This window comes from Sparus aurata, chromosome 4 (genome assembly GCF_900880675.1).
Source record: "Sparus aurata chromosome 4, fSpaAur1.1, whole genome shotgun sequence".
NCBI lineage: Eukaryota > Metazoa > Chordata > Actinopteri > Spariformes > Sparidae > Sparus > Sparus aurata.
The window spans coordinates 7,004,233-7,026,827 of NC_044190.1; the positions used below are offsets into that span (position 1 = coordinate 7,004,233).

General features: G+C 41.8%; 1 protein-coding gene across 1 annotated transcript in view; it reads right to left on the bottom strand.

Moving 5' to 3' along the window:
• The window catches only part of adamts7 (a disintegrin-like and metallopeptidase (reprolysin type) with thrombospondin type 1 motif, 7), a 92,310-nt gene that overhangs the window by 49,961 nt on the left and 19,754 nt on the right, over nucleotides 1–22,595 (bottom strand). Inside the window, exons 5-9 of the mRNA XM_030414292.1 lie at nucleotides 20,692–20,775; nucleotides 19,507–19,631; nucleotides 13,510–13,659; nucleotides 10,431–10,574; nucleotides 2,620–2,764 (exon numbers count right to left, since the gene is read on the bottom strand). Coding sequence (XP_030270152.1) covers nucleotides 2,620–2,764; nucleotides 10,431–10,574; nucleotides 13,510–13,659; nucleotides 19,507–19,631; nucleotides 20,692–20,775 — 648 coding nt within the window. The remainder of the gene's footprint in view (nucleotides 1–2,619; nucleotides 2,765–10,430; nucleotides 10,575–13,509; nucleotides 13,660–19,506; nucleotides 19,632–20,691; nucleotides 20,776–22,595) is intronic.

Consider the following 22,595-nt stretch of genomic DNA (forward strand, 5'->3'; position numbering starts at 1 on the left):
GGCTGCCCTAAAGGAGTGAAAACCCTGTGTCAGAAAATATGTCTGCATCGATTCTCTCCCTCACACAAATCTATGGGATTCTTCAGCGGTGGGCCTGAATACTAAGACTTGTTCGAGCCTTCTTAATCATTTGCTTATACATCCTTCTGAAACCAGTCGCTGTAATTGCCTCGTGTCTTGCTTGAACTATATTTCACACTTCCAGCTACAGGGAAGGATGTGCACTTTGCTCATGTAGACAGTTTAAATCCAGCTCACGTCATTAGTCGAGGGTTGATGAAGAGGTGGAGGTTTCCTGGGCTAAATCAGGAGGGTGGTTTGTCTGGCCACGTGGAGCTGCTCAGATTCAGACCTACCTCTCCTGAATAGGACCACAATGAAGATCTTTCCTGATAATATTGCTCATCAGCAGTTTATCATTTGAAAAGTCACACTCAGCTTCTTAAGTTGTCATCATGGTTGTGAATTGCTGATGTAGAAAATCACATAGTGCACCTAAGTGAAAAGTCAACATTCACACAAAATAGACTACTACAAGCAAAAGGCCAACAAAACCTTACTTAGACTGGCGACAGACAACTGTCTTTGCTTTAACTTCTCTCATTTTGAAGTTAATAGTTTAATGTACAGTGTAATGACACTGTTCTCATATAGATCGGGTCCCTATATAAACCTCCTGCCAACCGGCTGGATTTTACTCAGAGAAATGAAAATCGCACGACAGCCCACATGAAACCCTTGAACCATTGCACAACCAAAATAGCAGGAGGTGTGGTTTTACCTGCTTGCTATCCCCGGGTTACAGTGGAACAGCTGAAATAATGGTGTAAATTCAACATTGAAAAAGATAAAGAAACCACTGATGGACAACGCAACGAAGAGTAAGAGGAAAAGGAAGAGGAAGAGTGACAGAAACTGAGATCAAACAGTGAGGTCATCCACTTGATAGAGAGCGCTCCGGTGTTAATATGTGTCTCCGTTAAACAACAAGACTCCTGCGTCCATGAATACAACCAAGTCCTTTACTCTTCCTTTTCATACTGTAGCATTAAGATCAGTGTTTCTAGGTCGAATTAGGGTTCCTATAGTTATATTTGCTTTAGACAGAAGCTAGGTTGCTCGCCTTAGCCATGTTGCTAACACTGGGAATTTTAAGCAGCGATGGTTGACCACACCACACTGAGTGCATGATTCTGTCCCGACGCCTCATGACATTGTAGTCCAACGTGTTGGAAGGTATTTGTAGAAGTAGCTGTTGTAAGATTTAAATGTTGCTTTGTGATATTTTTCCTCCACTACCACGGCAACCTGTTTGAACGCCTAGCTGACGCCCTAGTTGTCCCTCTATCCTCACTCTGCTTAAAGTCCCTAATGTCTTTGCAACAGTGGCACCAACAGCGTTACCGCAGGGAAATACTGGGGAGGGAGGGGGGTGTTGAAAATGTAATATCTATTTCTGTATTTTCTCTATTCTTTTAATAAAAGCACTAGCACCACAATTTGAAAACACTCTGTTAAGCAAAAGGCCGGCACTCAAAACCTTATAAAACTATTTAAGTGTTAATGTTCCCAAAATATAAAAAGTAAAAGTACCTGTTATGTAGAAAATGGTCTATGTCAAGACTTAAAGTGACAAAATGCAACTTCCTCCAGAAAAACAGGTTGGTAGGACACCAACCCAGAGACTCAACAGGGTGAGGTTTTGGTTACAATTATGAAACCGTGTGTGAAGACGCAATACAATAGTTAGCCGACGCACAGTGGGGTTGGCAGTGGCGACCTGTGTGTCCTGGATTCCTTCAGAATCCTTTAAATGTTGATGACACACTCACTCCGATTGCTTCTTCAGGCCACCATTCTTGTGGCTTATCAAAAGGCTTTGACTGTTATGATTTCATAGTTTCTTTTTTTTTCCATCCAAACACGACTGGTCAACCATCATGTTGGTTTTTGTAAGGATGCGGTCTCCAACAGGGATTTCCAAAGAGAGAAGACTGTGTTCACCCTTTACCCTCACTGTTGTCATTGTTTCCGGTTTATTTTCTCACAAAGATCTCTGAGGATTAACATCCTACTGTCCTTCCAGCCTCTTCCAGAAGACACCACATCTGAGCTAATAAAAATGTTGAACACTCGTCTGAGTCACCTTCAGTTATTAGTACAAACTCACAGAGAGGAGCTTAAAGAGCAGCCGCAAGCGGTTCAGCGAGGCCGGCGCTTTGAGGCTGTTGCTGCCCTGAGTTTCACCTCTAAGGTGACGTACATGTCGCCCTTTTTTATCTGCCTGTGTGTAGTAACTGATTGCAAGCATGAACAATTATTCAAAATTACAGAGACATAGCAGCTGTGTTTTTCTTTAACAATCTACTACAATAATGGTATGGTAAAGGTTGCACCAGAGCATTGTACTGTGGAAATGATGGGATCACGGAAAATGGAGGAGGTTGGGGAGAGGATTTCAGTTTAAATCAAAAGCAGAAAGAACACAAGACAGCACAGAACAGGACAAACGTGTTCAGTGAAGAAGAGAAGGAGAATGGAGGAAGCTTTCATTTTGTCTATACAACTGTATGAGGTATTGCAAGGTTTTGATGTATTTGTTTTCTTAGAGAGTCTTACATCCATGTCATCGCAGAGCAGGGACCCGGAGCCATACTGCAGCTGACACTGATGGGCAGCGCTGTACAGAACCCCAGGAAGAACCGAGTTTAAGGACAGCTTCTCCTTCACGGGGGCGTCATCGAGACACCAGCCCCAGCCACGACTGTGAGGGGAGGATAAAGAAAAACATGGAAAACAGTCAGGTGAGCACAGTTTATAACGGTCTCTGTGTTAATCTCACGGTATCATTCTGCAAAATTCTTTATCAAAATAAATATATATTTTAACTCCCATTCTGTACTCCATATGGGCAGGACTTTATCCCAAATGTAATGCATTTTAAGTTTCCATGGTGCAACAAGAATCTTCAGCAACAGACAATCTCAGAAACGCTGATTATGTTGCCTTATTGTGTGACAACAGAATGATCTGCAGGGAACTGCAGTGGACCGACATGTCAACAATGACCTCTGTGCAACGGAGAAAAAAAAGGAAGAAGAAGAAAAAGACAAGAACTCAAGAGGAGTAAAAGAATCCTTCTATTATCACCCACCTACAATGCAGCACTGAGTTCCTCCCCAGACAGCTGAACAACCATTCACACCTGTGCTCAACTAGCCTTAGCAACCCTCATGAAGGCTGGTTTGGTGAAGTGGTGCTAACAACTCTGAAACTCAGAGCTTACACGTCTCCTTAATTACTCTGTAAGGACACTCCCACACAGAGTTTAAAGCCTGTATCTTGGAAACTGAAACATGTCCAGTTGAATACGATACAGCGCTGAGAGCGACCATGAGCTGGATAGCCGATAACGTTCATCAACAAACTGAGCATTTAAGATTATAATATCACAATTTATGAAAAACATTTTGAGTTTCACTGAGCAAGAGCAGAACTAAAGCCGAGGAAAACATTTCACTGTGTTATGATATATTTTCTGAGCATCATGACTGTACAGAAATGAGCATAGTGAAGTGTACTGTAGTAAATCAGACTGTGAAAAATATGCGGCACGGCACAAATTTATTGAAAACGGCTGTGCACATTGGGAAAGTAAACACAATTAATTCTGAAGGAGGCATGAAGGTCGTTTCCAAATCTCATGGATATCCATCCAACAGTCTAGAAGGACCAACATCTACACCAGCGTCTCCATCCCCTGGGAACCGCACCAAGCAGGACTACAAATCACTATTCAGTGATGTTGCTTTACTGTTTGTTAACGTCTGCGGCAGAAGCAATCTGATGTTCAATCTAAAGAACATTAAACGCCTTTTTCTAATTAAAACCTGCAGATTAAATATGATAAAAAGAGATTAGATTTAATTTTCCTCACCAGAAAACAGCACGGACACGAGAGATACTTGGAAATATTATCACAAGGAGACATATCAAGTCTGATTTTATATTCATTAAACATATAAATGATTCTTTATTACAAGCAAGAAAACAACATCGAGGGCACAATGTTTTGATTTGTTACTCGCGTGTTAAATACATCCTGGTCAACTAATCTGGCCTAATATTAGCAAACACTGCAAGATTATTTTCCGTTGGTATGAATGATTCTTACTTTCATGACTAACGTAAATATAATTAAGACCATCCTACCCCTGAATCCCCCCTTAATCCTTCACAGTGCACAAAGGACAAGCATAACATTATACCCGTGCAATAAATCCACGATTCTACACTGAAAGTCTGATTCACTGGCATTAACCTGTCTCTTAAACTGTCTCCGACTTACACGTTAATCACTTTGCTGTCACTAGAGAATTCGCCGGCATTTAAATCTCCGTAATGAACTGTGATGGGATTGTGATGAGCCCATGGTCATTAAAAACATTTGTGCTTTGTGATATTCATTTTAATTGCATTCATGACCTTATATGGCTACGCAGATGTAAAGCTGCACTGCCAAAGCTCAGTGTAAATACAGCTGCTTGAGAAGATACCTATGTCCTTTACATTATGTTATCATGTGCTTAAAATAAAGAACACGGGCAGATAAATAAAGGACATGAAGAAACATGTGTGCATTATGTTATGTTATGTATGTATGTGCTTCAGTCGACCCCAGTGTCGTTATGTTCTGTAATGTCAAAGTGAAAAGGATAATACATCATAGAAAAACTGTTGGAGATCATACTTAGGTTCCTCAGTAAGCATGCAGTCAGATTTACAGGCAGCAGTACAGAGTTTTCACTGAGCAGGAGAAAGGGGAAAAACAAGTCTGGATAAAGCCGTCACGCTCCAGAAGGGCCAACTCTGAGTTTATGGCCTTCTGCACTTCACACATGTGGGCAAAGATGAGCAAAGTGAAGCCAACAAACTTCATTGTGCAGATGTTATGAACATAAAGGAACGTTAAGAGAGCACCAATGAATTCAGGATCCGGCCAAGCGATGGTGTTTTGTTTTTTTAATGAGATCTGACAAAAAGATAAGTATAGCGTGTAGGAGACATAAAAACCACAGGGTTAAACACCACACTAATAAACCTGCTACACTGCTGCACACTGTAATGACTGTGCAATCAAATCAGCGGGCTGTGTTGCTGCTAACAAGGTGTAAAATTGCACAGGATGTTTTCCCCCATCATGCCTGTACAGCAGCAAATAAAAAGATTAAATCGGACAGGAAAATACTGCTCAAACCTTGTTTTACTTTCACTGATCCATCAAACTGGAGACACGTCTTGCGTATGTCACAGAAAAGCACCAGATTACTGTGATTTAGTGCATTTCAACCAGTCAAAGGCATCAAGAAGGAAAACATATCTTCATCTCTTTCAGTTTGACTTGGCAAATGTGTATTTACACATCAAAAGACCTGCAATATCCCTTTAAGTCTCCGATCTGATCTGTAGCATGCACATGACAGGTACGTGGTGTGTTTTCATGATGTAACAGCGAGCATGTTTAATAGATTCAGCGAGCGGAGCGTTGGATCGGATGCCTGCACGCAGTTAGGACAGAGTGAGAGGAACCAAAGAGCTCAGTGTTCATGTTTCCGAGGGTTTGTCACTATGAGCAAACCCTTTCGCATTACATCATTTCATTTAATCACATTCTTTTCATCCATTGTTAATACAAAAATATGACTAAAGCAGCTTTAAGGAGCAAGGTCTGTATAATTTACACATTTTAGATAGCTGAGCAACGTCTTGGCAATGAGAACATTTGCTAAAATATCCAAGATACCTCTGTAGATACCGTTACCTTTTCACATATATAATATACTCTTAGAATACACCTAAAGATGTAAAAAAAATCAATTCTGAAGTTATGAAGGCTGACTGTTGAGCACAACAAAATCATTAACTCGAGATGACCTCACACTGACTATTGAACAGCAGCAATTAAAATGTTCTCCATGAGTGCCTCAGGACTGAACGGCAGCTCCAAGGGCAAATTAGGTTCTACTGCAGCCTCAGTGAAAGCCAGCTTTCCTGGAAATGTTTATGCAAATTGAAGTGTATGCTTAATTCTTACACAACAAAATTCATTTAGAATCAGTGCAAATGTGTTATCATGAAGCTCTGGTCATATGAGCTTTGTTATGTGTGAGATTGGTCCAGGCTGTGGCTGTTTATGTCAGCCTCTGTGGATTCTGTAGGTAGCAGCTAATTGAACATGAAAATGAGTTTTTTCTCCTGTTTTTTACCACTAAGCCTCTTTGGCCTTTCAGGAATTTCAATTGCATTAAAGGGTGGCTGGGTGTTTATGAGTAGCCCATCTATGTGATAACATCTCAACCACTCAGCTCAATGTGACCTTCCACATTCCACATAAAATAACACCTACGGACCAAAGTGCTGAAGCAGCGCGAGCAGCAGAGGCCCGCGGGACGACTGAAGCCAAAAAACAATAGAAGCCTTGTCCTGCAGTCAGTGGAAGAGATACAACGTGCAGGGGGAAAACTGGCATTCAGAGAAATGAGATGTGGAGATTCATATCAAGAGTCTCATGAGAGTAAAATGATCAATGCAGATTTGGAATTTTGCTGGCCGGATGTGGGGGTCAAAAGAGAGGAGAAGACATACATAAAGGCGTCTATGTTCCAGCTCGTCATCGTGTCTCTTTACTGAGAACTAGTGCATTGCCCGTAGGAAGTATGCATTCCTATAGAAAAGTGGGAGGTTAAGTAGCTCTTTCATAGATGGCCAAATGAGGCTGTGTTTGAAGGTGGGACTTCAGAGATATTTAGGTTTGTTGTGAAATTCGATATTCAAGGGTATAATTGGCTGTTTTTGACTATTTTTGATTTTGCCATTACATTTCACCTTAATTACTTTTTACCTTGCCTTGTTTGGTGTCATTATTTTCAGCACAACCTCACATGTGTGACTGTACAGTTATTTTTTTCATTTTGACATACTGTTTTAACACAATGGAGTCCATTGTGTTGGATTGTGTCCATTGAATGGACCTAAAATCACAAAAAAACATAAAATCCGAGTAGGAAAAAGTTAGATTTTTTACTGTAAAATGCCACAATATGTTTAAAGAACCATTTGTATTACTTATAATACAATTATAAATTGTTGTTTGCTAAGTTTATGCATAAGTGTTTGAAATTTACAAAGTTATATGTAACTATTTACATTTAAATGCAGGCAATGCCTCAGGCTCAGGGCTCCCTCAGCTCCTTCATGCCTGCTCCACATTCAGCCGTCTCCTTATTATTTTGACTCATTAAACAAAAAACTGACTCAACTACACACTAAACACACTTCACCAAACACTGCATAACACTCTAACTATACTCTCCAAACATGCTTAATGTCACAAATCTCTCAACTCTCAAAAACTCGCTATCACTATCGTTGTCTCTATCACCGTCACTGTCACTCTTTCACCGCCGTCCCTCCCACAACTTCCCCCTGTCCCTCAGCAACCAAATCATGTGGTTTGCCATATAATTTTGTGATTGGTTGGTGTGGTGCCTTTTTCCACCAATAGGAACGTGTCTTTTTGCCTGCAAACACTTCCTGCTTGCGGATACTTTCGTGAGAGAAGCCCGTCTTGACCCTTTCTTCCTGCACCAAACGCGCAGCAAACGTGACGGCAATGTTCTTGTTTTTATCATAAGTCCGGTTTTACTTGGCCTATCAACATGATTTAAAAACTGGTATATTTTGAAGGCTGTTGTAGTCCAAACAAATCCGACGTCGCACACCCTTAAACCACGCAGCAGCCATGTTGAAAATCTCAGGTCAGTCTGATCCTGATCTGCAGAGATATTTGAGGCACACACAGACACCATCATCATCGGTGGTCACTCGTAGTCGAGTATGACTGTCCTCCTTTTTGGTCCTTGTGGGTCTTCAGATGAGCATAGAGGCCGATCCTGGACCCGATTATTCTTGTGCAGTGTGGGCAGGTGAAAGTGGTGGTGGGTTTGGGCTGGGCCTGTTTGGTGGATGCTCTCTCCTTTCTGAGTCTGCGTTTGTGTTCTGCAGCGTGGTGGAGCTCTACATTTTATAGTGCAGCACCATCATGGACAAGGTTTCTCCATGTCGCCCATTTAATCCGTGATGTAAGGTGGATGGGTTCCCTTTTGGGAGGATGCCTGTGCGTCACATCTTTTAACGTGGGGAGACTGATGCGCCTGCAGCCACCACACGGTCTTTGACAGCGGGGGGCCTGGTTCTAATGGCTTGGAAATCCACAACGACCGGAGACCACCCTCTGTTGCAGCCTTCATCCGCCTTCAGTGTCGTTGTGACATTGTCCATTGTCATCCTTTGCCACATTCGCCGTTGAGGTCTTTGGATTGCGCTTTGTCTGGAACCTCCCCCTCAACCTCACCGCCATGGGTGACCCTACCAGGAGCCGAAGCTCCAGACGGCTTTGCTCTCAGGTTCATTGGAACACACAAGGTTCTCCACCATGGCAAGGTGGCGATCCAGGGAGAACACACACAAACACACACACACACACACAAACACACACACACACACACGCACACACAAACACACACAGACAGAGATTTCTTGCTCTTATGTAGAGATGGGCTAATTTTCTTCATGTTTTCATTCAGACTATTACAAACAGTTATTAGAATGTAAGCGGGTTGTTCTTAATCACAGTCGACACTGGTTGCTCATTTTAGTGTCTCAGTCTGCCAAAAATCTGATTTCATTGTCATTTACATTCACTCAAAAGCAAGTTATTAGAAGTAATAAACTCATACCTGCTTCAGGAAACAAGAGTCTCTAGCCACACTGGCAGCTCTGTGAGGTTGCTAACATTGATAATGCTAACGTGCTGATGTTATCTTATTAGCATACGAACACCTGCTTACTAACACACAGTGCAGCTGAGGCTTGTCAGAATTGAAAAGATACAATTTCACATGTTGCTGGTGCCAAATGACACCGGATAGATCACGTGTCAGGAACATGAGTCACTATCTAGTGTAAACTAACTGTGATGTCACCCTTTGGTTAACGGACTAGCCTCAAGTTTAGCATTTCGACGTCTTTGGTTTTTTGGGGGCAGACGTATTTGGACAGGATTGGAATTGGGTCTATATCAAGATTGGGTCTGACTGAAAACATGGGGACACACTTTGGTAGCGACTTATCAATCATAGCCATGGCCTAAAGCATACACAGCTTTATCATCTGTTTTACTCTAAATTGGACCGTAACTTACAAAATGAACATGGTGCTGTGTTGAAGACTTGAACCCAGAGACTGAGACAATAAACTCATTAGGAAACTGTCAAGTGTGATGTAGGGTCATTTCCTTATAAGCTTACATTCAATCTTCTTTATGAAACCAGTGGAGATGCCCCCTGCTGGCCATTATACAGAACACAGGTGTAAGGTGCTTCTGCTTTTGAGAAAGCTTGACCATTTTTAGACTTTGATAACAGTTTTAACGGCATCCATTAGTTAGTCAGCAGATTTAACTAACAAGTCCACAAATGCTGAATTCTATAGTTGCTACAGGAGAAGTGAAGGGAACAGTCACAACTTAGAAAAGAGAAATCAGCTGAGACTGTTAGTCACAGCCGCACAGTAGAACATAATAAGATAGTTATATTCCTATATTATGAGGACATGTGCTTTTGAAATGGTACAGACAAAATGACAAAATGACAACAAACTGTTATCAAAATGTGCTGGCAGCTCTCCCTGTCTCCTTTTTAATTACCTCCAATCACAAACACACACACACACACACACACACACACACACACACACACACACACACACACACAAAGACACACAAACCAGTGGCCTTTGTGTAGCAAACTCCTGCGGGTGTAAATATCAGCCCACGGCCTGTTTTTCTTTCCCCATGATGGAGGCAAGAAGCTACAATGCTGTCAAGTAGCTGAACACCCACCAAATGAATTCCAGATGCTTGGAGCTCAGAAACCGGAGCAACGCAGACATTCAACACATGAAGCTAGAGTCACAGGAGCAGCTGACTGTACAGGTCACACACACACACACACACACACACACACAACATGAGTTAAAGGAACAGTTCACACAAGAATAAAAATTTTGTTATTATGTACGAACCTGCTTGCTGACAGAAAGAACTGAACAGGTTAAGAAATAGCAACATTTTACTTATATGCAGCCTTTAAAACCAGGAAATGACAAGACATGTAACATATCATGACATAATTAAAGACAATGTATAGTCTGTTACTCCACACGTGTACTATATATAGAGTATAGACAGAGTATGTGGTGTTCCAATGCCTTTAAGACCCTCTAAATGGATGCATTCAAAAACATGCAGGTAAATGCAACCTTGAACCTTTAACACACAACCTCAGTCATACATCATGTGTGGCACTCACTCGAGGAAGCGGGTGATATACTGGCGACTGCAGCGTGACCACCTGGGCAGGGAGGTGCCGTACAGGAGCTGTGGAGACATGACGAAAGGTCGTTTCCCAATGGGTTCACAGTCATTACCGTTGCCATCATGCTGAATCCCAAAGCTGTGACATAAAAGCACATCCCACACAGAGGGAGCGTGAGTAGGCACAAGTACTGACTTCAGAGTAGAGCCACAGTGTGCAACAACAAACAAATACATGTTACAATTCTTTATTGTGATGTAGGTCATTCCATCAAAGCAATCTGTAAAGGCTGTGATTAAGGAAAGAGAAGGTAAACAAAAGGTTGTTAATCAAGTGAGAGAGTTAGCAGAGCCTTCTTAATTGCAAATTGCCTGCACGTTGGACATCTGCTTCTGAAAAGGCCGTGGGTGTCTTTATGGATGCTTCATATCTGCAGCAACAACAACGACTGCAGTGAGAATTAAAGCTGATTTGGTGCCTTTCAAAACATTTCTGCTTATTGCTGCTAATTGCCAGTTAAAGATAAGTGAATTAAAAACCTAGAACTCCACTTTAAGGTCAGTTTGTTTATTCAGTCATGAAAACAAAGACAGTTTGATTATTTAGTTTGTTAAGGCAGAGAGTGCAGCTTTAATCAAGGAACCTAACAACATAGGAAGGGTCATTACGTTGGCGTATCATGCTTTGGTGTTAACTGTGTGTACTGCTTAGATCTACTTCTTGTAACTGGTCATACTGTAAAGTGACGCCTGTCTCTATTGAATTTGAACAAAAGTGTTGATGCTATGCAACTGCCCTAAAAGCAAAATAAGATTCCAGTAGCATGCAGATGCCTAGGCTAGCTAGCCATTATTTAGCTGTCTTATAACATTTGGAAACAGCCCTTGACTGAGTTTATTGTTTCCAGACACAAGCAGAAGTTTCATTTTGTTGTTTGGGGTTTATTCTCAATTCACATTTATGCCTACAGCTGGTCAAATATGCACGCAATCTTTATCATTTCTGCTAACAGTCTTGCTAGTTCAGGTTGAGAGCGTTGATGATGTCACCCTCTACCTTGTTAAAATCAAGGAACCTAAAAAAGACTGAAGGGTCATTATGTCACAGAATCTTACTTTGGTGCCAGACCGTGTTGACAGTAGTATTGAAGTCTATAGAAGATGCAAAACAGCAAATTAGCAACTAACCAGCTATCTTCCTCACCCCTATGCTATTTCACTTCTTGGATAACAACATTCCATCAACAGATTCATGTTCAATAGAAAAGAAGTTATTTTGCAGTACCAGTTGCAAAGATCTGAGTTATTTAAAGTTGGCAGGAGGGAAAAACAAATAATTGTCACTGTGTTTATCCTCATTTGTGAATAAAAAGAGCAGCAAAGTTAAAACAAGAATCTAAGCTCAAGGGTACATTAGGAATTACACTGTCTATTCTCTCGTTATCTAAACTTCCTGTACCACAGCACCTCTGAACACTGAAAACAACCTCAGTCTGTCATTCTACTGTCGGAGCCTCAGTGAATTCATTTTTTATTTGTCTGTACAAGTAGGACGGCTTGGTATTCACAGAGGACTCTGGTCAATCCCAGAGTCTCACAAGGCGTGTTGATGGCTGCACAGATGTCTTTCCTGTGAAGAGCGGAGTGTTAGTTAGAAATTGGTTGGAAGGGAAACAGGAGACAAGCGACACACTGGCAATCACTTAGAAGGTGGAACGGACAAAGTTATGGCAGGTGAAGGAGGTGGAGGGAGACGAAAGAAAAAGAGGTGGGCAATCACATCAACTCAAAGGACTATACACAAAGGACTCCTGTCAATCCAGAACTTGTTCAAGCATTCAGCAACCCTAAAAACAAACCAAACATGAATTGATTACTACCTGCCAACCATACACAGTGGAGAACGAGCTTAGCTGGCCCACAACAATCAAGATGAACAAACAGAACGAGGTTATCAACCACACACTGATTGCAGTCAGGTTGAATCAGTCTGAACAGAACGTGATTTTAATTGCAAACTGCATGTATACAGACGGTTCAATGGAGGGTAGGAGGCAGAGCATGCCTGCCGGGTTGTTTGTTTGATTGACTTTTGTTCTGTACATGTATGTGGTATTACTCTATACCTATCTATCTACTATATATATTCAAATATGTTCCTTTCCTTTGGGACTACATTCCCCCACCGTACGTCAGACTTTCAGTGGCTGTCTGACAGAAATGTAAAGCACCAAAAATACAGCATACACTTGAATGTAAACACATTTCTTTTTTTAAGAGGCTAAAATACTGTATATACTCCAGCTCGTCAGTCCTGTTGACTATTCGACATGCAGATAAAACACATCGACTATTTTATCACATAGTTCATTGTAAAAAGCTTTAAAAAGAACCCTGAAGCTTTATCAGAGCAGGAGATGCTAATGTTGTCATCAGCCAGTTAGAATAACAATTATTGGGTTAATTTGTTAAATTTAACCCCATTGGATTAAACCCACACAGTATTGAAAATATAATTTCTTAGGGAGGTTTCACACTGCTCCTCTGATTCACCAAGGTCTGGAGATTAGCTTATTTTTGTGAGTTGTTAATTTTGTTCCTTTCAGAGAATGTACACTACTTATGTATAAATGCCATGTAATGTTCTTTAATTACCCAGTCTGTGGTGAAGTCATTTGAGGAAAAAAAAAATCCTCAAGCAGGTCATTAGGAAGCTGAATTATAAATTAGGATGAAAAAGCAACAAGTGTTCCAGGTAAATCAGCTGATGAAAATCTGCAAGCAACAGTCGGTTCAGCCAGAAAAATCAACCATCGTTGGCTAAGGGGGAGGGAGCTTTAGTGGTGAATCAGCAGTTGTAATCATTGTTCATTAAACACTTGTCATGCAAGATCAGACAGGTGAAGGCTGGCAAACAGTCAGTAGCATTCTGTATACATGGTGAAACATTGTTACATCATCAGTATATTTCTGCTGATTATTTAACAATGCGAACATGAAACAGAACACTATAATGTATGTGTGTGTGTGTGTGTGTGTGTGTGTGTGTGTGTGTGTGTGTTTTGAACACTTACTTGTGTCCCAGCTCATGAGCTACAGTGAAGGCCAATGGGAGGCCCGTGTCCTCGCTAATACTGCAGCTACGATGTGGCTGACACATGCCGGCCACGTGGGACAGACCCAGAGTCTCACAAGGCGTGTTGATGGCTGCACAGATGTCTTTCCTGTGAAGAGTGGAGTGTTAGTTAAATATCGGTTAGAAGGGAAACAGAAGACAAGCGGCACACTGGCAATCACTTAGAAGATGGAATGGACGAAGTAATTGGAGGTGAAAAGCTCCAATTACTTTGTCGACGACCAATTACTGATATTTGGTCTTGCAATTAAAATGTAAATCTTAGTGTCAAACTTTAAAACACCCAGTGATGACGTACAAATTTACATACTAAATTTACAAAGTACTGTTCTTAAGTACCATTTTGAGGTACTTTACACAAGTCTTTTCTTTTTTGCTACATCACACCTCCTCAAGCCTACATTTATTTAAATTAACATGCTCGTAATGTCATTGAGAGCATGTTGGCATGCTGACATTAGCATTTAGCTCAACACATCCCTTTGCCTAAGTGCAACCTCACAAGCAGCTTTCAATAAAAAACGAGACGTGTGTTACGGACTGCGCGGGCGTCTCCACTCCTACCTGCTATTTTGGTTCATGTATGTGTTGCAGCATAAAGCTCAAACGTGTGCACTAGAACTCTTTATAAAACTCTATATAAACAGAAGTGTGTGGTGATTTATAAATACACTTTGGCATGAGTGGTGTCACAGGGAGGCATGAAAACAGTTCAACAAAGGGAAAGATCTTAAGGAAATCATATCGTTATCTGCCGTGTCAAGAGAGACACGATGTGAACACAGAGAAGCAGATATCTGCAGCCAGAGGCAGCTGGTTTGGGATTTCCTTTAATTTATACAATGAGGACAGAAACGTTTCAATTCTAATGCATTTCAAGTCATAAATGGCCACATCATATTGTAAAAAGCAACACAGTGGTGTTTGCAGCGGTATGCACTTCAATAAAAAACATGAAACGCCACTTTTTAATAAGAGAAAGTTGTGGAGAAGGCGGTGATGCACAGGACTGTAGAGCCCTGTAATCCTTGTCTGCCATTTAGAAAACAAGAATACCAAGTGACATGTGGAATGTGAGGAGCAGTGGGGTTATCCTGCAGCAGCCTGCTGTCATTTAGATGTGATGCCATAAAGGTAAACACGGTGGACAGACGTGTGCTCTAGTGGGGCATAAATCAAATCAGAGGGTGCAGATTTGTAAACACATCAGTCCTGCTGCTGCCAGATGGCTGCGAGGATCAAATGAACTGAAGGAAACAATTTTTCATACATTATACATTAGGTGTATGTGCAGTTGTACATTTGCAAAGAAATGCAGAACAATACATAAATGCTCCTGCTTTAAAGGCATTTAACTCAATTGTTTTATGCTATTTAAAAGACACCAGCTGGAGAGTGTGAGTGTTAAAACAGTTAATTTGTTCCATCATTGCTGCACAGTTGCTCTCAGTGTTGAGTTTGCTTTGTGGGAAATGAGCAAACTCGCTGCAGAGATAAAGAAGATGTGATAAAATACCATCAACAGTCTTTTTACTGCCTTGTTTTGAATCAACCTCCAACCTTTGAGGTCTGTGCTGGCAATTTTCACAAGAATTTGATCGTTTATCAGTGATATACGTACATGTTGTATAAGTGCAAAATCCAGACTCGCATTTTGTATACGACATATATTGGAACACCATATATTGTTTCAATGACCATAAGAAGCTGCTGCTGCTGCTGCTGCTCTGCAAACATGCTGCTCATTGCCACCTGACCTGTATAGAGTAGATGTGAGGCAGGTAATGTCTCGCGGCGTTCACAGACAACTGCCAAGGACAGCAGAAAATTGATGGACACATACAACAATCTGAAAGGAATATTTTCTGGCCAACACTCTGTTCTTGTAGAAATACAGAACATTTCTTATTCAGGGTGGAATCCGATGGACTTGAGTTTGACAAGACATGAACAGTACAGCATGTTCTCACTCAAACAATCAAGCCAATTATCCTCCTCTCAGCTGTCTAGAATTGCCACGGGCCCTATTTTTGTGAATGAAATAGCTGGGGGCGGGTCGGTAAGGTAACGCTGAGTGGCCTTGATGCCTGTCAGTCATGATGAGTCGCGTCTCGTCACCTCTCTGATGTGTCTGCAGCTGAGCACTGTGGGCCGAGCCGATGCATGTCTCTCTCCCCAGCTGGGAGAGTTATCATACCGTAAAATACCAAATTATAGCCGGGGCGTTTATTTGTTTCAGTCACTTAACAGACCAGGCGTTTATTTGGGACAGGCGTTTAATTCCTTCCTCACAAAATCCGTGATGAAAATGTCACAAACTTTGCCAGCTTCTCGGTTAATTCTCTGGCAAGATGAGTCGCGTCTCGTCACCTCTCTGCTGTGTCTGCAGCTGAGCACTGTGGGCCGAGCCGATGCATGTCTCTCTCTCCCCGGCCGGCAGAGTTATCATACCGTAAAATACCAAATCATAGCCGGGGCGTTTATTTGTTTCAGTCACTTAACAGACCAGGCGTTTATTTGGGACAGGTGTTTAATTCCTTCCTCACAAAAATCCGGGATGAAAACGTCACAAACTTCGCCAGCTTCTCTGTGAATTCTCTGGCAACCTTCTGCAAGTGAAGCTGTTGCGGCGGAGGAAATGATCCTGTCGACCAGCACCCGTTGCAAACTCCTCATCTCTGCTGTCACTCACGGTGGCGTACATTTGTTTCTCCATCGCCCTGATCATTTTGCGGGACACTCTCTCGTGGCGTGCCCGTTTACTGATAACTCATCCCCGCATGTTTATCTCTAGCTCCTCCGCCTTCTTCCTCCCTCCAGCAGGCAGCCTGGCCCTGTTGCTGTCCTCCTCGGACAGACGCTGAAGCTCAGTTAGATTTTTTCGCCAATCTCTCACTCTCTTGGGGTCGACAGAGAAACATCTAGCGGCTGCTTCTCCCGACTTTTCCTCTGCATATTTTACGACAGAAAGTTTGAATTTCAAGTCGTACTTTTTATTTTTTTGCTGCACCGGAGCCATGGCGATCATCAATGTGATACTGACTGACGGAAAGCAGCACAATATTTATGTGAAAAAGGCGAAGAAGAAAAACGTGCAGTGTCAGTGGTCACGTCTTCTTCCTTGATTTAAAAAAAAAAAATGAATTAGACCCAGCATTTATTTGGAACCGGCGGTTATCTATCAAAATATAAACCTGCACCTGGTGTTTAAAGGGGACCCTGCGGTTATTATTTAGTTATTATTTGGCTATTATTTGGTAATATATTTACACCCCGCTCTGTAAGCCAGGGCGGGAACGGTGGCGGCCATGCGCATCCGCGATGCATTTGCAGCCTGGACGCGGAGTGCTGTGTGTCTCCTCTCTGCTCTGACTGCAGGCTGGACTGCTACACGAATTACTGAGAGACTGACCGCCTGTGACTGCTTTTGGACGGGGGAGGGACTCACGGCAGCACCCGCTGCTCGTTGAGCACAGTAACTGCAGAGGGATACGTGCTTTCAAGTCAGAGTCTCCAAACACCACAAAAGTCTCCAATAACACCAGTAAAAGTCGCTAGATTTGTCGGTAGTCGCTTTTGACAAAAAAAGGTCGCCAGAAGGATGATTTGTTTGTGTGTTATAATAGTCCAACCACTTGCATTTCGACATGGGGGGAATTTTCGTGAATTTTTTTTATTTTTTTTTTTAGATTTTTTTTTCCCTCCCATCCTGTAGCCTACTCGCGCCCCCCCAGAGGGTGTCCGCTCCCCCCCAACTGGGCCCCACCAGTTGAGAACCACTGCTGTATCGTATTCAACTGGACGTGTTTCAGTGCGTTGAAGATGTTTCAACTCTCATCCAAGAGGCTTCTTCTATTCAAACTAACTGTCGGAGCTGCAGGCTTTAAACTTTGTGTGTGAGTGTCCTTACACAGTCATTAAGGACATGTGTAAGCTCTGAGTTGACCCAACCGGCCTTCCTGAGGGTTGCTAAGGCTAGGTGAGCTCAGGTGTGAATGGTTGTTCAGCTGTCTGTGGAGAAGATATAAGTGATAAGTGATGTCGTAGGCCATCTCCACCGGAAGGTCATTCCAGTTTGACATAGACAGATTCTTTTACTCCTCTTTCAAACCATCCGTCTTCTCTGGCCAAGGTGTATTCATTGTTGTCTTCAGAAGAATTAATTTTCTCCTTCAGATGTAAGTGGAAAGCAGAGTCTTGACCAGAGAAGTTGTCCTCCTGTGTTGTGCCATTCATTTGTGGAGAGGTTGTTTTGTCTCCCAAATGTACAAATCTGTGCAGTCCTGGCTGCATTGAACAGCATAAACTACCTTACTCTGCTGATGCCCGGGTGGTTTGTCCTTAGGATGGACGAGTTTCTGCCTCAATGTGTTGGCAGGTTTGAAGTGATATGATGTTTATTAATGATCAATAATTAAATAAAATAATCCATCTATGTCAAACTGGAACAACCATCTTTGAACAGAGGAGGTAAACTGAACAACCGTTCACACCTGGGCTCGCCTAGCCTTTGTGATCCTCATCAAGGCCGATTGGGTCAACAACCCACAAGTGGCCCTGAGGCTCTCAGTACGTTTACATGCACAGCTTAGTCAGATTACAGCCATAGTTCGACTATGCTACTCAATCGGACAACTGCAATTGTCCGAGTATACATGCCGGTGAGAAAATGGAATTATTGGCTGAAGCATGTCATACCCTGGTACAACAGGTAGCACTGTACCAATTTCAACTAGTGGTAACAGAGCCACCTCCGACTGACCTCTTTATGTCACCAGCAACAACAAACTGCCTCGGCATTCGAGAAAGATGGCATACGAGGTGCAAGATGAAGCTTCATCTTTGTACATTTTGTATATAGTGTACATGATAATTACACAAACTAGATGCACAATGGCGCTCTTGCTTGCGATGAATTTGGAGGAAAGACGCCGTTGCCGCTGTCCTTCTATTTCCGGCTCACAGCCCTGGAAAAAAAAATCTTGACCCCGCGCAAAACGCAAAATCCGATCCGATCTGACAGAACGTGTACATGCTCAAGTAATGCGACTATCAATCAAATAATCTAGGTGTTTTAATCCAGCTATGAGAAATCCGATCAAATCCAATCCGATCCAATTTTAGTCAGACTAAGATGTATACATGCATCTTAAAAATCCGATCATAGTCGGACTAACCATGTTATTTGGTTTTCTTGAGTGTCATGTAAACGCACTGACTGACACTCAGAGTTCACAGTTCTCCATAATGACTCTGTCAGGACACTCCCACACAAGGTTTAAAGCCAACTCAAATCAAATCAAATCCATTTTATCATACAGCCCCAAATCACGATCACTCAGCCTCAGTGGGCTTTACAATCTGTATAGTTAACATCGTCCTCTGTCCTCCATCACCTCCAGTTAGTTAGAACTGAAGGAGCCTCTTGGGTGGAAGGTGAAATGTCTTCAAGATACTGAAACACAGCCAGTTGCCTACGATACAGCAATCAGAGTTAGTTATTAACATTATAAAAGACTATATGGTAAATAAATAAGAAGGAGGAGTCAATTCTTGCCCCCATTCATTGTCTCCATTATTTTCACACTGGAGGCAGTTAATCAGATGACATGCAGCCTTCTCTGGTGCCACAAAAGGCTTTATACTACTTTGTTTCACGTATGCAGTCGTACTCCCCAAGACCTGTAAACACACCTTCATGTGTAAAATTGGTGGAGTTTACCTTTAATTCAGTAAAGGTGACATCAAAGCACTAAAAAAACAAAAATTTTGATACAGATGCGTGCAGCTTTGATTTTTCTTTCTGCAACCGTCCAAATCAGTAAATCAATAACTGCTCCTGTGAGATGTGATGAAATACAACTTCAAACTGACTCTCTCTGAAGTCATAACTATGTACGATTGAGATAGAGAGAGAGATTGGGGAGATTTTTACCTGGTGAGCAGAACGGATACGTCATGGTGCAGCGGGTGTTCATCTCCTTTCATGTTGAGTTTCTTCTGCCACTTACAGAAGCTGCTCAGGCTGTTGTCAGCATGGTGTGTAATCTTCAAGTCATCCTGTTCTCAACGTGTCACATTCAGGCCAAGGGAAGAGAACATGATTCAAACAAATGAAATAAATGGCGGCTAATGAACAACATGTGGACAGGGGCTGAAAAAACATGCAGGTTCTATTTCAGGTTCAGGTAAATTGCACCCTGTCTGCTTCCTGCACTCATTCAGAAAAACCTAAGGTAACAGCATCACCGTGTCGACCCTAATAGAACTACATTTCTACACTGTTCCAGCTGGTTTGGATACAAATGGACATGTTTTTATTTCCATATGCTTTTCCTTTTATAAAAAGCTTGTTAAAAACAAGTAGTGACACACACAGGCCTGTCTTATCACATTATTCACCTCAAGCATTTTCATTTATCACATTTTTCATTAGCTTCAGCACTGTTTGTGTACTTTATTCACACTTATGACTTATTATCGGCTACTGTGGAGAACAGAACAGAAAACACTTGGGTTCTGTTTGGTGGTGTTGACTGCCGCCAGGGACGAGTATGAGTCATAATGTAAACATCACGCTGCAGTAACAGGTTTTCATTCATAGAATACCTGCCTGTCACAGTGAACATGGTGACACTCAGGCTCCTTCGAGCTTCTCAAGCAGTTCAACATAACCCATTCTTTTTATCTACGAAAATGGTTGCCTACAGTGTTTGAATTAGCAAGATAATCCCTAAAATGTTTGTGGAACTGACATCACAGCACAGACATTAAAATACTTTGTCGGCCCTTTCTTATCATTTTTGTATTTAGATTATTCGGAATCCAAACATCAAACACTCCTCTACCGGCATCTTTGCGCTGGCTCCTCGTTCGGTATAGATTTTGTGTTTGGTGTTTAAAACCTGCATGATCTTGCCCCGGGCTATGTGACAGAATCTCTATCCCTGTACAGTACAGCTCGCCCTCTCGGATCTATGGATAACGGGACAGTCCTGCTGTGAGTGTCATCACATTATCACCACACGCCTACGTGTGTGTTGACGGTGCCTTTGTGGAGTTTATTCCCTGGTTTTGTAGATTAAACACAGAACCTCGACATAAACAAGCATGATTTTACCTCATCCTGCTCCAGTAGTATGAGTCGAACAACCACAATGTTGATGGCGTTTCCAATACTGGGGTCTCGGAACAGACCTGCCACCTGGAAACAAAAGTGAAATCCATTAAACGCTTGAACGTCACATGATTCCTCCATATAATGACACCGTGTAAATGAGATGAGACAATTTTTACAATATATTGATATTCAGTTTCCATTATATAATAAACCTTTTTTATTATGGCAGATACAGCTTCCGAACAGGTCAGACCTTGAAGTATGTTTTAACATATCAAAGTAAAGAATGCTGTGTGAAAGTTATGTCAGAGCCTCACATCATCATCTGACTTATGAAGTTAAACAACCTGTGGATTTCCATTACAAGGCCAATGCACAAATTTCAAAACAACATTAATGAATTTCATCTTCAGTTGGATGTTTTGAATTCCTTCATTAGGAAAATTCACAGGATGGCATCTTGATAAGTCACTCAGAGGAATCCATTGATTGGGGGAAGTAATCACCAAACAGGCGGCAGAGATTTGACACGATCTAGGACACATCAAGCATATTAACCACAATCCAACCTCACAGCATCAAAGGTTTTTAAAGTCTGAGTGCCTGGGCCATTAAAGGGCTACTAATCACTAATTATGGCTTATAATTAAATACGTTTAAAGCGTTCTTTTTCCTGTACTTGTGCATCTTGAGCTTTTGTAACAAGTGAATTTCCCTGTAAAGCACATCTAACCTAATCTTGAGTTTGTGCTCAGCCAACGTGAAGGTGTGAAAAAACAGCAAAAATAATATCTCACTTGGAAATAAGATGGCTGGCTTGGACAGTTTGTAATCAGGTTGTTTTATATCCAACGCATGAGAATTAGAGCTGCACGCTTTGGTGAAAAGAATAAATCATATTGCAATTATTTTGACACATATTGTGATTGTGACACAAAAACAAACATGTTTTCTTACATTCAGAGAAAAGATTTGTGGACGAGGCTTCTCTGCAGCACAACAGTACTTTATTTAAATGCTGCTTTTCCACACATTTGACCATTTATCATTAAACTGCAGCTTCTGCAGTTTGGATATCACACTGGGCCATATTGTGATTTCAATTATAGTTAAATTAACTGTGCAACCCACTCAAAACATACTCAACTTCTGCAATACAGTGAAAGGATAATGAGTTAGTACATTTATAGCTCTCAAAACGATTCATGGTCTTGAGCTTTGGTGGCACGTGACAATTCAGAGGACTGCTTTTTATCAGGACAGGAGGCAGTGGGAGCTGGGCAGACAAGGATAAAGGACAATGTACTGGCAAAAGAGAGGGGGGAGAACGGTGGATCAAAGGTCTGAGGTTTAAGGAGCTGGCGGGATGCAACACTGTGAGCATCATTATAAAGTGGCTGCACAGGAGCTTCCGCGTGGAACTGTTTTGATAAATGTCTAAATGTCTAAATGTCTTTTTCCCTCTACAGGAAGGAAAAAGTCAGTCAGTCAGTCAAGTTGGTGTTAGACCTTCATCTGTCAAATCATTTGTTACAATGAGAAACCATCTTAAATAGGAACGGGCAGCAAGTCAGCAACTAATAACATGAAATATACAAGACAAAGATAACCAGATTAGCACTCAGTAGAGCACAAACCCCCGCCAAAGCCCAGCAGTCAGAAGCAAATATTGACTGGATATCCCCATATCACTCTAAAATCTTTAACCATCCATAGCTGCTGACTCATAACGCAAGATCACCAGAGTGAGGATCTACATCACTTTGTAAAACTCACAGACACCAGCCACCTAAATATGCTGATTTTTATTCCTTAAGAAATTAACAATCTTGAAATGTCAAAGGAAGTGATAGAAATATTCCAGGATCCATCTCCTTTATCCGGTGACACACTTCATATAGTGG